The following is an 18,071-nucleotide window of genomic DNA, read 5'->3' on the forward strand; positions in this document are numbered from 1 at the left end:
ATTCAAACAGTAATTATTAATCAGTTTTATTATTTTGCTAGCCCCCCTCCCCCACTCACTCATATTCCGCTATTCAAGAGTCATACTTATCTTTGAATGATGACACAATCCAGTAACTGGAGGACCAAAATCAGTAAATGAAAGCAGACATTTATACATGCTAGGAAATGTCTTCCACACTGTTCCATAACATTTCCGGCATGCAGCCGCATAAATTCAGTTTCTTGCTCCAGTATTTTGGGTGAATACCGTCCAGCAATCTTCAGAGTGAGCCGATGTGACTAACGCTGCAGCACTTGCTCCGCCCTTTTAAACTCAAGGACTGAAACACTGCATGTGCAGCCACTGATACACGAGGAGCCAGAGACATTGACAGGTGGCAAAGAAGTGTAACATGAAACAGCCTTTACATTGCGAAAACATGAAGATGCATGTCTTCCACACTATTTGCTAAGAGTCCATACGAACTAACCTATATACATAGAGACCTTGAAGATTCATTTACAATTGATTAGAAAATAAAATAAATATTGATTTAAAGTAGCTTAAAGCATTGGAAAGTTAATCCCCCTACTTGAAGAAGCATACATTTATGCAAAATAACAGTCTTTGGCAGTCTTGGCTAACAATTCATAAATATCAGTCACTACACTGATGTAGTTGACAAACGATTGAGTACATTACCCAACACTTATGATCTCTTGTAAAACAACTGGTCCAGCAGGGTACAGGCTTACAGCAGTGTGGGAAGTGTATCCGTCCACATCTCTCATTTTCCTCCTTAGAGCTCTCATCACACACTGCATGGGTAAGTACTTCCTGTTTAGAATCCACATCAAATCCTGAATCATTGCTTTGTTCACTAAATCTGCTGTTCAATACCTACTTCACATCTCACTAGATATGCTCTCCCTATTCATTTTTCAACGTTTCTTGTATATGGGATATATGCCAGGTGTAATTAAGAAGTGTTCACATATGAAACATTAATAAACAGAGTTAAATGCAATGAAAAAAAGAACTAATAAGGTGATGCACACAGAAATACTAAGATATAGTCCCTAATTTTTACAGTGCAAATTCTGAGCATCGTCCCATTTCAAAACTGTAAAAGGATCTATTCGTTTACTCTCATGGCATACATGAATTAAATTCTAAAGCAGAAATCTATTACAGAACATTATTATATAATGCATCATAGATTTAAACTCAGTCAATAGAGACGACAGACTTTTAGGAATCACGTCATCTTACATACTAAATTCATGATGAACAAAACACAATTATACAGTCTTATGAAACTGCAAACAGATTTAAACTCAGTCAATGAATAAAATAGAACTTTAGAAATTACATGATCTTACATACTAAATTCCAGACAAACAGAACTCAATTACATAGTCTTATAAATCTACTAACATAGTGTATATTTTCCTCTAGGCAAGGTATCATTATCCATCCATGTTCATAATTTTTGCCTTCTATATTAAGTATTAACAGTGCTTGAAATTTTACATACTTGCTTTGCTTACCACTAGCTCCTCTTATATTTACACATGCAATGGACATTTCCACAAAATTCTTATTGTACTTAAACTTGTCTTTAAATTTTTCAGATGTACTACAAATTGGGCTACCTGTATCAGTCAAACAGTTCCCTTCCCATTGATCAATCAATTAATGTAAGGGCTCTTGGCAGAAAATCCTAAGAAATTTTGGTCTTATGTCAAAGCGGTAGGTGGATCAAAACAAAATGTCCAGACACTCTGTGACCAAAATGGTACTGAAACAGAGGATGACAGACTAAAGGCCGAAATACTAAATGTCTTTTTCCAAAGTTGTTTCACAGAGGAAGATTGCATTGTAGTTCCTTCTCTAGATTGTCGCACAGATGACAAAATGGTAGATATCGAAATAGACGACAGAGGGATAGAGAAACAATTAAAATCGCTCAAAAGAGGAAAGGCCTCTGGACCTGATGGGATACCAGTTCAATTTTACACAGAATACGCGAAGGAACTTGCCCCCCTTCTTGCAGCGGTGTACCGTAGGTCTCTAGAAGAGCGTAGCGTTCCAAAGGATTGGAAAAGGGCACAGGTCATCCCCGTTTTCAAGAAGGGACGTCGAACAGATGTGCAGAACTATAGACCTATATCTCTAACGTCGATCAGTTGTAGAATTTTGGAACACGTATTGTGTTCGAGTATAATGACTTTTCTGGAGACTAGAAATCTACTCTGTAGGAATCAGCATGGGTTTCGAAAAAGACGGTCATGTGAAACCCAGCTCGCGCTATTCGTCCACGAGACTCAGAGGGCCATAGACACGGGTTCACAGGTAGATGCCGTGTTTCTTGACTTCCGCAAGGCGTTCGATACAGTTCCCCACAGTCGTTTATTGAACAAAGTAAGAGCATATGGACTATCAGACCAATTGTGTGATTGGGTTGAAGAGTTCCTAGATAACAGGACGCAGCATGTTATTCTCAATGGAGAGAAGTCTTCCGAAGTAAGAGTAATTTCAGGTGTGCCGCAGGGGAGTGTCATAGGACCGTTGCTATTCACAATATACATAAATGACCTGGTGGATGACATCGGAAGTTCACTGAGGCTTTTTGCAGATGATGCTGTGGTGTATCGAGAGGTTGTAACAATGGAAAATTGTACTGAAATGCAGGAGGATCTGCAGCGAATTGACGCATGGTGCAGGGAATGGCAACTGAATCTCAATGTAGACAAGTGTAATGTGCTGCGAATACACAGAAAGATAGATCCTTTATCATTTAGCTACAAAATAGCAGGTCAGCAACTGGAAGCAGTTAATACCATAAATTATCTGGGAGTACGCATTAGGAGTGATTTAAAATGGAATGATCATATAATGTTGATTGTCGGTAAAGCAGATGCCAGACTGAGATTCATTGGAAGAATCCTAAGAAAATGCAATCCGAAAACAAAGGAAGTAGGTTACAGTACGCTTGTTCGCCCACTGCTTGAATACTGCTCAGCAGTGTGGGATCCGTACCAGATAGGGTTGATACAAGACATAGAGAAGATCCAACGGAGAGCAGCGCGCTTCGTTACAGGATCATTTAGTAATCGCGAAAGCGTTACGGAGATGATAGATAAACTCCAGTGGAAGACTCTGCAGGAGAGACGCTCAGTAGCTCGGTACGGGCTTTTGTCAAAGTTTCGAGAACATACCTTCACCGAAGAGTCAAGCAGTATATTGCTCCCTCCTACGTATATCTCGCGAAGAGACCATGAGGATAAAATCAGAGAGATTAGAGCCCACACAGAGGCATACCGACAATCCTTCTTTCCACGAACAATACGAGACTGGAATAGAAGGGAGAACCGATAGAGGTACTGAAGGTACCCTCCGCCACACACCGTCAGGTGGCTTGCGGAGTATGGATGTAGCTGTAGATGTAGACATCCAAAATCTGAGTCATCATCTCTGTTATTAGACACATCACTTTCAGTTTCCTCAAACGCTGCATCCTCACTGTTTTTGCAGGGTGTTATCAAATTTAGTGGTATCACAGCATTATTTTTGTTACCCATGTTGTCAGATAAAGATTGAACACACTGAATGGGTCCCATATCATAACTTACATCACTTATTACAGAAAGTACACAAAATATATTACTGTCTAAATTACACTTCATGCTTAGGTCTTCTTTCACTTCATTCCACCAATTTGGATACAGATTTTGACGAACCACAGCTAATTTATTCCAGAATGCAAGTTTATCTATGTTATCATTAATCTGGTCCCAAACAAATTTCAAAAAGTTTTCGTCTTTATTATCTAGACTTACAGATAACTCACCTTTATTGTTTCAATCATTCCTCTGCTTGACATTAATCAAAAACTGCTTCAACTCGACTGTATCCCACGTCTCTCACTTACATCATCACATACATCAGTTACTTTACCTGTATTCACAAACAGTTCTGCAACTTCATTATTCTTAAACTCCACAAATACCTGATATTGATCATCATCAGCATCATATTTTTCCAAAATTACTTCATCAGCAAAATCATTAACAACACAAGTCTCATCACCATCAAAGTCACACACATCATGTATCTTCATTTGTAATAACCTACCAGTCGCAATGATTTCACAGCTCTCATTCACATCTATATCAAAAATTACCACCTAACTCATGTCCAATACAGTTATACATACATCAATAACATCATTTTCTGAGCGAAAGAAGATATTACTAGTACCCACTACATCAAAATTCTCATTACTCTCACATATTGGTTTGTGATTAGTATCCCAAAACTTTTGATCAAAACATAAATGAGAAGTCTGATGTTCCTTCTGTTCAACTTCAGATATCTGTGCCACATTATTGACACTGTTATCATTGTCTAATTGCAAGAGTTAATAGGGGTCCTGTGGTTGTTGTATTTCCCTGCCCCACAACAGTGTACTTTCGTGGAGGTGGGCTGCCATTCCCTGAGTAGTTACCTCTATGATTGTTTCTCCTATTAAATTGCCCATGGTTTTCCCCATTATTCGTATTCTGCTGATGTTCAAAATTTCTGTCTCTATTACCATTTTCAATTGGATAAAAATTACCATTATCTCTGTTTCTGTTGTCATTACCATTGTATTATTCAATTATTATGATACATGCCTCTTTCTGATGTTCTACCAGCCTGTCAACATAACATAAAAATTGTTCAAGACAATCATCAGGTCTGTGTACTAAATCCCACTGCAACCTTTCTGGTAATCTCCTTTTTAGTGCATCATTCAATGTCATTTTGACAAATGGTTTATCAAGAAGTGTTCATTCCTTAAGTTGATTCTGACAAAACTCTGTCAGAGTATCATCCCTATTCCGTTAATTAGCACCATTCAAAATTTCACTTTTTTTTCTCTCCTGTTCAGCTTCCAACCAAAATATATTTAAAAAATTTTTTCGAAACTTTGATATGTTCCCCATTGACTTCAATCTAGATTCACCCAAGACAGAGATTTGCCTTCAAGACATCTTTTAATAAATTTAATTTTCTGATTGTCACTCATGACTGACACAAAACTCTCTCTACAGTGGTGCAGAAAATCCACTGGAGGTAAATTGTCTGATGGAAAACGTTTGATTAGAATGTAAGACTACATGATAATTTTTGTGAATACAATTTTCCTGAACTACTGAAATTTTCTTATCCAAAACATTTACATGAATTTGCATATTGTTTTCAACATTTAAAAATTTTTGTTCTAAACACTAAAGTTCTGTTCCTTTTTTTCCACTACAGCCTTCTGTTCAACACTGATGTCATTAACATTCTTCATCTGTTGTGCAGATTAGGTAACTAACCTATTTTACAAAACAATAAATTTATTTTCTAAGACATTGACTTTTTTATTCACACTTGTTAATCCTCTTACAATCCAATTTTGTAGCTCCAAAACCTGATTGCTAAGTTGGTCTATTAGGTATTGCACTCTGTCCATTTTACTATGGTTTTCAGTTTTTAGATCATTTAATTGTACTTGTAATGAAGTAAATTTGCTACCATTGTTTTTCCTTTGCGAAAATTAACTGCAACATATCGGTTTTCACTGTTTCTTTGCTGACTACATTTTCACTTTATTCGAACATGGTATGGCTGAGTCCTACAGCTTTCAGGTCATCACTATTACCCTCATCTCTATTCATTTTCCTAGCTATCACGTGAGTCCAGCAAACAAACAAAAAAACAAAAAAATTCACAAATATTTTCTTACTTTTGTCCCTCTTCATAGTTGTAAAGTCCTCTTTCAATTCATCCAGTCCGTCATTGTTGATAGTATCTTGTCACTGTTGATATGACTTTCTTGGGCAGCTATCAGTTTCTTTCTTTGAGTGATTGGAGTTTCAAATAAACTGCAATTTGTACAAATCACTGTCCTTTCATCTTGTGCAACAGACAAGACTTCATTATTAGTCAACTGATCCCAAATGAGGCCCACAATTGTAATCTTATCCTCCCACACTTCATGAGTAAATTTTTCAGTCTCTTCAAAAAGCTTAATTGCTTTGTTTCAAATGCTTCGGGGGAGTAAGACATATAACTAATTCTGTTACTTACCTTTTTCTTCTGCTACTCATTCTGTCTGGGGTAGATTCTTAAGGCTGATCTTTTTTTAACTTTATGGGTTCCAGTTGACTAGATACATAAAGACGAAATTTCTGTTTCTATGACTTTTTTATTTTATCACATTCATCTATATCGCAATGACTTTACAGCCTCCACTACAGAAGACAAATTCACATTGTAATTGCCAAAATTAAAAACACATCTGATTATATCAGAGACATACCCACTATTCATAACTCATTCTGCCATACTAACAATATCCCAAAGAGTTTACAAAATCAAAGAGTTTTCAAACTTTCTTGACAAAAGAAGAATTTCCACCATGTTACATCATTATTTTATAAACAAATCCAGAAATAAATTTAATAATTAGCAAGTGATGGTGAAAATAATAGTAGGCTTATAAGTATGACAGATATTTCGTAATTTCAAATATTTTTAAAAAAGAATAATTTTAGCTGTACATACAGAGTTAGTACATATTGATTTTAACTTATTAATTTATTTTCGTACATTTTGGCCTGAAATATAATACATCGTATACAAAATCATATGGAATTCTTTTGGTTAAACAGCTTAAATAATGTTCACCAACACCAGATTTGAAAATATTCCTTGTATTCACTATTTCTATAAAGAAAGGCATGTTAGAGAAGGGTGTCCCATTATAATCTTGCTTAACATTTCTCATTGCATTACTTATTTCTTTGTATATTTCATCAACAACCACATCTTCTTCTTTAGATATTGGCATGTTTACTTGTATTATCACAGTGTCCTATGGTTTAGTTTAAGTCAAACTAATATTATTTGAAAGCTATATTGCATGTATCCCTTGACACATGAGCCATAGTTTTTCCTCTGAATTATTCCAACATCTCCCATTCCTAATCTATCTTGGTCAGTTTCAGTGCAAATGACTCTATATTCGGGATGATGACTTATCCCATTCATCCCTCATTCCATTTCTACCTTAGTCATCACATTAAGTCATGTTGTCCACTCTCTACCATGTTGAGGTGTAGATCAGGAGTTTCCCTTCATTGGGTCTAGGAACGAAACAGCATTTCCTAGTCCCCTCTAGTACATTAGAGTTGTTATTGTTGTGGTCATCAGTCCAGAAACTGGTTCGATGCACCTCTCCATGCTACTCTATCCTGTGCAAGCTTCTTCATCTCCAAGTACCTACTGCAACCTACCACCTTCTGAAACTGCTTAATGTATTCATCTCATTGTCTCCCTCTATGATTTTTACCCTCCACACTGCCCTCCAATACTAAACTGGTAACCCCTTGATGCCTCACAACATGTCCTATCAGCCGATCCCTTCTTCTAGTCAAGTTGTGCCACAAATTCCTCTTCTCCCCAGTTCTATTCAGTACCTCCTCATTAATTATGTGATCTACTCATCTAACCTTCAGTTTTCTTCTGTAGCACCACATTTCGAAAACTTCTATTTTCTTCTTGTCTAAACTATTTATTATCTGTGTTTCACTTCCATACATGGCTACAAGCCATACAAATACTTTCAGAAAAGACTTCCAGACACTTAAATCTATACTTAATGTTAACGAACTTCTCTTCTTCAGAAATGATTTCCTTGCCATTGCCAGACTAAATTTCTTAACCTCTCTACTTCAACAACCATCAGTTATTTCGTTCCCCAAATAGCAAAACTCATCCACTACTTTGAGTTTCTCATTTCCTAACCTAATTCCTGATTTAATGCGACTACATTCCATTATCCTCATTTTATTCTTGTTGATGTTCATCTTATATCCTCCTTTCAAGACACTGTCCATTCCGTTCAACTGCTCTTCCAAGTCCTTTGCTGTCTCTGACAGAATTACAGTGTCATCGGCGAACCTTTTAATACCCACTCCAAATTTTCCTTTTGCTTCCTTTACTGTTTGCTCAATATACAGATGAATAACATCAGGGATAGGCCACAACCCTGTCTCACTCCCTTCCCAACCATTGCTTCCCTTTCATGTCCTTTGACTCTTATGACTGCCATTTGGTTTCTGTACAAACTGTAAATAGCCTGTCACTCCCTGTATTTTACCCCTACACTGTCAAACTCTTCACGCATAATCATATCTCCCATTTCATCTTTATCTCCATCCTCTTCCATCTCCATAATATTGCCCTCAAGCACATTGCCGTTGTATAGGCCCTCTATATACTCCTTCCACCTTTCTGCCTTTCCCTTCTTTACTTTATACTTGTTTTCCATCTGAGCTCTTGGTATTCATACAAGTGGTTCTCTTTTCTCCAAAGGTCTCTTTAATTTTCCTGTAGGCAGTAGCTATCTTACCCCTAGTGATATATGCCTCTAAATCCTTATATTTATCCTCTAGCCATCCCTGCTTAGCCATTTTGCATTTCCTTTTGATGTCATTTTTAAGACATTTGTCTTTCTTTTTGCCTGCTTTGTTTACTGCATTTTTATATTTTCTCCTTTCATCAATTAAATTCAATATCTCTTCTGTTACCCAAGGATTTCTACTAGCCATTGCCTTTTTACCTACTTGATCTTCTGCTGCCTCCACTATTTTATCTCTTAAAGCTACCCATTCTTCTTCTACTGTAGTTCTTTCCCCCATTCTTGTCAATTGTTCCCTAATCCTCTCACTGAAACTCTCTACAGCCTCTGGTTCTTTCAGTTTATTCAGATCCCATCTCCTTAAATTCCTATCTTTTCGCAGTTTCTTCAGTTTTAGTCTACAGTTAATAACCGAAAAATTGTGGTCAGAGTCCACGTCTACCCTTCAGAAATGTCTTACAATTTAAAACCTGATTCCTAAATCTCTGTCTTAGCATTATATTATCTATCTCAAACTTTCTAGTGTCTCCAGGCCTCTTCCATGTATACAACCTTCTTTCATGATTCTTAAACCAAGTCTTATCTATGATTAAGTTATGCTCTGTGCAAAATTCTACCAGGCAGCTTCCTCTTTCATTCCTTACCCCCATTCCATATTCACCTACTACTTTTCCTTCCCTTCCTTTCCTACTATAGAATTCCAGTCTCCTATGGCTATTAAATTTTCATCTCCCTTCACTATATGAATAATTTCTTTTATCTCATCATACATTTCTTCAAGTTTTTTGTTCTCTGTGGAGCTAGTTGGCATATAAACTTGTACTACTGTGGTAGGCATGGGCTTCATGGGTATCTTGGCTACAATAATGCATTCACTATGCTGATCACAGTAGCTTACCCGTGCTCCCATTTTTTATTCATTATTAAACCTACTCAAACGTTACCCCCTATTTGATTTTGTATTTACAACCCTGTATTCACCTGACCAGAAGTCTCATTCCTTCTGAGACCAAACTTCACTAATTGCTACTATATCTAATTTTAACCTATCCATTTCCCTTTTTAAATTTTCTAACCTACCTGCCTGATTAAGGGATCTGACATTCCATGCTCCGATCTCTAGAATGCCAGTTTTGTTTCTCCTGATAAAAACGTCCTCCTGAGTATTCCCACCCAGAGATCTTAGTGGAGGACTATTTTACCTCCAGAATATTTGACCCAAGAGGTCAACCATACAGTAAAGCTGCGTGCCCTTGGGAACAATTATGGCTGTAGTTTCCCCTTCCTTTCAGCTGTTCATAGTACTAGTACAGCAAGGCCGTTTTGGTTAATGTTACAAGGCCAGATCAGTCAATCATCCAGACTGTTGCCCCTACAACTATTGAAAAGGCTGCTGCCCCTCTTCAGGAATGAAACATTTGTCTTGCCTCTCAAGAGATACCCCTACATTGTAGTTGCATCTATAGTACAGCTATCTGTATTGCTGAGACATGCAAGCCTCCCCACCAACAGCAAAGTCCATGGTTCGTGGGGGGATTGGGGGGGCTTTAGAGTAACAATAGTGATTCTCTGCAAGCCTGAATAAACAAAAGTCACCAAATAACTCATGTTACATGTATCTGACAACTGAACAAGAGGTAAGAAAAATAATAGAGAAACTAAAAAATAAAGCACCCACAGACGTAAATGGCCTGTCAAATAAAATTTTGAAGCTAGCTACTAGGGAAATTGCTAAACCCCTCTGTCACTTAGTCAACTCATGTCTCAAAAAATGAATCTCCCCAGTTAGAATGAAGATTGCCTGAGTACTACCACTATTCAAAAAAGGTGATCACATGTGCCCAGATAATTACACAACACTTAGGCTCCTTCCCGTTTTGTCAAAGATCCTAGAAAGAATACTATTTGTTAAGTTAATGACACTTTTTGATAAAAACTGTATTATAAATGGTAGACAGTTTGGGTTCCAGAAGGAAAAAATCTACAGTGTCAGCTAAATTTGAAATTATTAATATAATCTCTGCAGGCTTAGATCAAGGCCAGATCCCTGTTGGTGATTTTTCTGACTTATCTAAAGCTTTTGACCTTGTCAATCGCCACATATTAATAATGAAGCTACACCACTATGGAATTAAAGCAACTGCTCTTGATAAAGCAATTTCTGTAGAACAGAAAACAAGCAGTGGAAGTGTGACACAATCAAGGGAAGCAGCTATCAAAACTAAAAGATATAAAACATGGGGTGCCACAGGGTAGTATTCTACGACCCCTCCTTTTCCTTATATATGTAAATGATTTACTTTGTAATGTAGACACTGAATTGATACTCTTTGCAGATGACACAACAAGCATAACTGTGAGACCGAGCTTACAGGAGACCACAAGTAAAAGTAATCAAACAGTTGAAATGGTCACCCACTGGCTTGAAGTGAATAGGTTAATTCTCAATTATGAGAAAACAATTGCAATTCTACTTAGGAACAACAAAAGAAAAACAAGTGAACTGACAAAATTGCAAGAGCTCGATGTAAGAGTGGTTGAAAGTGCTAAATTTTTAGGGATCGCCATGGACAGTTGTCTAGGATGGAAAGATCATATTTCCAATATAAGCAATGAACTTAGCAGTGCCATTTTTGCTCTGATGCAAATTGAGCCACTAATAACTGAAGATGATGTGTGTATGGTGTACTTTTCATGTAGAGTAATTAGAATAACAGGAAACAAAACAACAAGAGATAGTTGCAAGCCTCTTTCCAAAAATTATAAGATTCTAACCTTCTACAGCTTGTACATATATAAAACTCTGCTCCTTGCTTGGAATCATAAAGATAAATTCAACAAAAATGAAGATGTACAGTACCAACACACCAGAAACACCAAGAAATTAAGAATTCCACAAAATAACACAACACGATATGAGAGAAGTAGTGATTACATGGGAGTAAAGTTGTAGAACTCTTTACCACCACACATCACTAATGCCAAATTGAAGGATAAGTTTAAACAGTCAATCAAACAACTGCTATTAGAAACCCCTTTATATTCAATCAGAGAATTTCTTTCATACAATAATAACTGAAGCAAATAGGCATAGTACACTGAAATAAATGTACACTGATATAGAGAAAAAAAAGTAAAATGTCTTAACTTCTTAACAGCATTGTTTTATCTAAATATTTTGTTTTCTACAGCATTACTGCTGTTAAATTTTTTAATAAATGTAAACAAAACAGGATCTCGAATATGTATGTGCTATATGAGTGTGTTATATCATATACATAAAATGATGAACCCTTAGAATAGAATTATTGCAATTAAATGTTCTGTAATTTAGGTGCATATATTATGTATTCCTCATAAAATCCATTCTGTGTACAATAGCTTAAGTTTTGTAACTATGGTGTTAATATCCAAAAATGTTGTGGCTAAAATTTATTAGGTATCTTAGCAAAACTGTTGTTAGAATTAGTAAAAGTAATATATTTTGTTGGAAAACTGACAAATCAAATATGTACTTGGACTTACTCCTTAGAGAGATGTCATAAGCTGCTAAATAAATAAATAAAAATAAATGAATAAGTACTCTAATCTTTAAATAGTTCTAGAAGCACAAAGAGTATTTCTATAAAATAGGAAATTGATGCCTCTTATAATAAAATTAAAACCATATGGGACATAATAAATAGGGAAACAGGTAAAATCCCTACTGCAGAAAACAACATGAAAATTGAAACAAATGATGCCATTCATGAAAATGAAATAATTACTGAAATTGTTAGCAACCACTTTTTGGCATCAGCATCCAAACTGGGAAAATATGTTGTTTTAATGAATCCATGTTATTCCTTCAAAAAGGTATTAATAAAAGACCAAGGAGTACAGGTATTTGAGAATACAATTAGACTGATGAAAAGCAAGAATTCTGTTGGTGTTGACAGTATCTCTTCAAGATTATAGAAGGAATGCCATAAGCCAATAAGGAAAATACTGTGCTATATTTTCAATGATTTCATCCATCATGGAATTATTCCTAAAGTATGCTACTGTCAAACCTCTCTTTAAAAAAGGTGATTAAACTGACATTACCAACTATCAATGTAGTTCCCTTTTAACATCTTTACCTAACATTATTGAGAAATTGGTCCACAAAAGACTTACTGAACACCTCATTCATTATAAGATATTAAACAATAGCCAGTTTCAAAAGGTTGTATCAACAAGCTATTTTCTCCTTCACCTATCAAATCTTAGAGTCTTTTAATAATAAATCATCTCCTGTTGGTATCTTCTGTGACCTTTCTAAGGCCTTTGATAGTGTTAACTATGAAATCCTCTTTGTAAAGGCTGAATAGTATGGTATATATGGCACAGCTGGCTCATGGATTGTATCCTACCTAACTGCAAGAAGGTAGAAGGTCATGTTGAACGCCTCTGAGGGGCACTCTTTGTCATCTAGCTGGGGCTCTATTGGCTGTGGTATTCCTTGGGTTTCTGTACTTGGCCACCTTCTCTTCCTCATCTTTATCAGTGACCTTCCCTTGTGTACTAGCTTTACAACTCATTTCACCTTTTTTTGCCGACGAAAACCTCCAGCCTCATCAACAAAACTCCCAATCACAATCTTGAGGAATAGGCCAACAGTGTCTTTAATTAAGTATTTAATTGGTTTGAAAATAATAGGTTATCACTAAATGTTAACAGGATCCAGTTTGTTCATTTCCAAATAAGTAAAAAAGTGGAGGATCAATTAAGTAATAAATGTAATGGTAGTGAGTCACTATAAGTTGAGTCATCCAAGTTTCTGAGTGAACACATTGACAGCAATCTAAAATGGTCTGAACATATTTTACAACTTCTTTAAAAACTCAGCTCAACAACATTCTCTATTCATATTATTTTTATTGTCTGTGATGAGACACCACAAAACTGCTTATTTTAGTTACTTCCATGCACAATTGCTGTATGGCATAGTTTTCTGGGGTAATCAACCACTTTCCAAAATAATATTCATTGCCCAAAAGAGAATTATTTGGATAATAAGCAGAGTCCAGCATAGACATTCTAGTAGAAACCTTTTTAGAAAATTAGGGACACTAAAAACTGGCCGTCAATATATCTACTCCCTGTTATGTTTCATTGGTAAAAATGAGCAACTATGCAAAACCAATGATTCATTGAATACCCACAATAACAGTAGGAAGATGGACGTCTATCATGATTTAAAAAACCTTAGTATTCTATCAAAAAGAAGTCCATTACATGAGCTGCAAGGTGTTCAGTTGTCTCCCACCTTCACTGAATTCACTTGTCTATGAGCTTTCCAAATTTATACAACAGCTCAAACGCTATAAAAATAGATATTTCCTTTTATTTGGTTGAAGAATATTTCAATTGTGTTATCTCTAATTGATTTTTTTCTTTCAGTTTAATCCGATGTACTCTTATGCATTATGATAGTTACAATCATTGTTGCCATTACTATGTCTTTTATGTAGCTATTAAGATCTACCTTTATTTTAACTTTCCTAAGTGTAATTTTGTCTATGCCTATTAGTGTTTATTTTGTCTTTTACCTATATCTCCTCCTGCAAGTGGGTTTTTTAAGTATCCTTTTTTATGATTTGATGTCCTACATCCATGCAAATGTCTCACTGTATTGGATTTATGGGATCTGAATAAATAAATAAACAAATAAGGAGTATACCTTCCAGTGGAATGTTTTCACCCCCAATGATATTACAACAACTGTATTGAGATTCTCAAACTCCAGAAGTATGGGCTCTTATTGGTTCGCCAACTATGTGGTTAAAAAAATAATACAACTGATCTGTCAACCTTTTCCTATCATCTTCAACATGTGTTTAATATCTTGGGTTTTTCCTGATGCATTCAAAATTACTAAAGTGATACCATCATTAAAATGGGAGTTAATCTTGTACCCCAAAACTACCAGTCAGTTTCTATTGTTCCAATTTTCTCCAAAGTTTTTGAGGATATAATGTACAATCAACTAAATAACTATTTCAGAAAGCATCTCTCGAACTCACAGTCTGTATTCCAACGTGGCAAAAATACCATTATTGCTGCCACTGAAGTTGTTGATCAAGTGTTGACTACATTTCAACACAAGGATCTAGTATCAGTTGTACTTCATGATCTCAGATAAGCTTTTAAATGTGTAATGTTTAATACCTTGCTTACAAAACTGTTGTATTACATCATACACAACCCATCATAGACTTGGACTGGAGTGACACAGGGCTCAGTCCTACGTCCCTTTCTGTTCATCATTGCTCCTAACGGTCTGCCTAACAATGTAGAAGCACATTCCATAGTGCGCTACATAGATAACACAACACTGCTCAGTACCCACCATTACCTGACAGAACTGCTTATGTCAACACAGGAAAAATTAGATCTGTCAGTCAATTGGTTTTCTTCCAATGAACTCCTATGCAGTCTTGATAAAATGCAGGACCTAATTCTGGACCTGACTTCGACTGTTAAGAAAGTAATCAGTAACATTGTTAGTCTTTTGCATTGACTTGAAATTAAATGGGGGGGGGGACATATTAGCCATGACTGCAAGAGAATAGCAGGAATAAGCTATCTCATGTGGAAACGAATAGATGCAGGCACTGGTGAGAATCTGAAGGATGCATATTTTGGCCTATTTCTATTGCATATTTCCTATGGTATACTGCTATGTGGTCATCCCACCTATGTCAGTGAAATTCAAAAATTTAAAAAAATCAGAAAAATGAGCAAAGTTACATTTAAAGAACACTCCCCTCTTTATCAACCTCCAGATATTAACTGTTGTTAATCTATACATATACACAATAAGGCTTTATATCAAAAGCAACATGAGTTCAACATGAAAGAGATGATACATCCTTGCACCACCACAGGCAAATTGAATCTTGATATACCAAGACACAGACTCAGAAAGCCGGCAGATTCCCAAAACAACTCGCTTAAAACTTTTTAATAAACGACCAACGTCTGCCTAGACACTGCATTATAATTGCAAAGTTAAGATGTTTGATTGGTTACTCAAATACCCATTTTACAAGATAGCCTAAGTATTTGAAATAAATGTGATTGACAACAGTACTTAAGGATATTTCTAAAAGACATGGAACTAAATTGGAAAAAACTCACTGTTAAAATTATTCTTAATTATATGTTTAATGTTCAAACCTATTTTCCTGTAAGTGATCAATGGTGAATAAACTGAATACTGAAGACAGAAAAAATAAGTGTAACAGATTAAGAGAGTACAGAAGTACTGACTTCAAGAACTGGTGAGAAAAGGAAGGTATAGCTACTGAATGCATATTAAAGAATCTTCTCAACTGAATGTAAGACACAAAGAATAAATCTTAAAATCATGAAAAAAGTGAGAGTCACATTGTTTTCTTCAAAAATTGATAGTAAAATGTGTTGTTATGCGACATCAATTTTAAGGTGGTATGGTAGAAGACCTAATTTGTCAAGATTGGGTATTTTTCTGATCCTTGGTGTTCATAAAACAACTTGGATATTTACAAAAACTGAGTGTAGCAAGTGAAGAGGTGTTCTTGTAGGATATACAGGCAATAAGTATGTTACATGGAATCGTAAAACTGGAAAAGTTTTTGAAGCAAGAGATCCTGAGTTTTCTTATGAATATGAAGACAAAAAATGAGGAAACCAAAGAAGAAGGAATAAATCTAACTGTAGAAAACCAAAATTTTTGAAGAAGAGGAAAGAAGAGCCAAAGGAAAGAAGAGCCAGAAAAGGAGAGAAGAAGAATGAAAAGAAACACCCGAAGGAATAAAAAAATACATCAGAAAGAAAATGTATTTTTCAAAGACATGTGATGAGTATGTCATGCTTACATACAAGGAATGCATTGAAGGTTAAGACAAGGAAAATTGGATAAAGACTGTAAATAAAGAAAAAAAATCATTGAAGAAAAATGCAACACAGACTTTTGTTGACAAAGAAACTGTACATAGAAAATAAATAATTACTGGAAATTGGATTTTCGAGGAAAAGGAAAGTAGAAATTAAACTACAAAGTTGCAAGAGGATGTCAACAAGTTCAAGCAAAATTCGATTTTAAAGGTACTTTTAGTTCTGTTGTACAAACAAATTCCCTAAGATTCCTGTTTGCACTTGCTGTACAAGAGAATTTTATGATTATGACATCTGATGTCAAAGGAGCCTTTCCAAATAATGGTAATCTAAAAGACAAAGTTTTCATGGAAGATCAAGAGAGAAACAAGGCAACTGGGAAAATTTACCTTCTGAAAAAGTCATTGTGTAATTTGAAACAAGCTCCTTTGCGATGGAATAAGCTGCTGAACAAGTTTATTAAGAATGAAAAACATATCTAACTGAAATCAAATGAATGTGTTTACAAACTCAGATACTAAGCAGAAAATATATCTTTCTGTATACATTGGCAATGGGGTTTTATTTGGAGAAGATATCTGTCTAATTAAAAATATCCTGCAGGAACCGAAGAAAAATTTTGATGTAAGGGTGATGAAGAACCAACAATGTGTCTGGGATTTGAAACCAAAAGAACAAAATAAGGTATTGCTATTCACCTATTCACAACATGTTGAGCAAGTGGTGAGAATATATGGAATGGAAAAATCAAAAACTGTAATGACTCCAATTTCACCATAAGGAGAAACTGAAGAAATCAGTGCAGCAAAGTGAATCTTTCCATGCCATGAAGTGATTGGCAGTTTGTTGTATTCAGCACGTGAAACTAGACTGAACTTGGCATATGCCATGAACTATGAAATGAAATCAATGAGTAATTCAAATTACTCAGACATCCAAAATTTGGAGAGAACTTTTAAGATATCTGAACTGAGTGACAGGAAATATAGAAAAAGAACTACAAATTTCGTATTTCTGTACAATAATGATCCAGTCACTTTGTGCTGCAAAAAGCAGTATATTGTTGTACTACCTACTTCTGAAGCAGAATATGTATCTGCAGCTCAATGTTGTCAAGAGATGAAAGTTTTTAAGAGTGTCGTGGAAATATTGATGAATAAAAACATAAAAAATACACTGTGTGTGGACAATCAAAGGGCAATAGCAATTATCAAACGTGGTCAGATGTCAAGAAGAAATAATCACACTGATATGAAGTATCATTTCAACAGTGACTTATTAAATAATGACCTGTCAAACATACAAAACTATAAAACTTGCTGATAGTCTAACTAAACCTCACCAAAGCATTGCTAAAAGAGAACTTAATGTTTCATTAAAACTGAAATCTTTTGTTCTTTTTTATTATTTCAGATACTATAGTAATTGCTGTTATGTGATATATCATTGTTTCATTTAAGAGTGTGTGTTGAGATTTACAAAGATTGAAGTAAACAAAGCGATCGGTGTGCATTAATGTAAGATTGTTGGTTGCTCTTTATAATAATGGATGGAGAGTCTCATTCTTTTTCAGTCTTGTGGGTTTGTGTACTCCCTTAAAATATAAATAAAAGAAAATCCCAGAATTTTCCAAGTTATCTTGATAGGATTACCAACAATGAATAAATCTATATTCCATGTAAGTTTATAGAGCACAGCTTGACACCAAATCATTATGGCAATACAGTCA

General features: G+C 35.4%; 1 protein-coding gene across 1 annotated transcript; it reads left to right on the plus strand.

Annotated features, from left to right (window-relative positions):
- Window positions 1-17,230: 17,230 nt before the first annotated feature.
- Window positions 17,231-17,665, plus strand: LOC126118183 (uncharacterized). The gene has a single exon (XM_049915048.1). The coding sequence runs from the start codon at window positions 17,231-17,233 to the stop codon at window positions 17,663-17,665; it is 435 nt and encodes a 144-aa protein (XP_049771005.1).
- The last annotated feature ends 406 nt before the right edge of the window (window positions 17,666-18,071 follow it).

This window comes from Schistocerca cancellata, chromosome 1 (assembly GCF_023864275.1).
Source record: "Schistocerca cancellata isolate TAMUIC-IGC-003103 chromosome 1, iqSchCanc2.1, whole genome shotgun sequence".
NCBI lineage: Eukaryota > Metazoa > Arthropoda > Insecta > Orthoptera > Acrididae > Schistocerca > Schistocerca cancellata.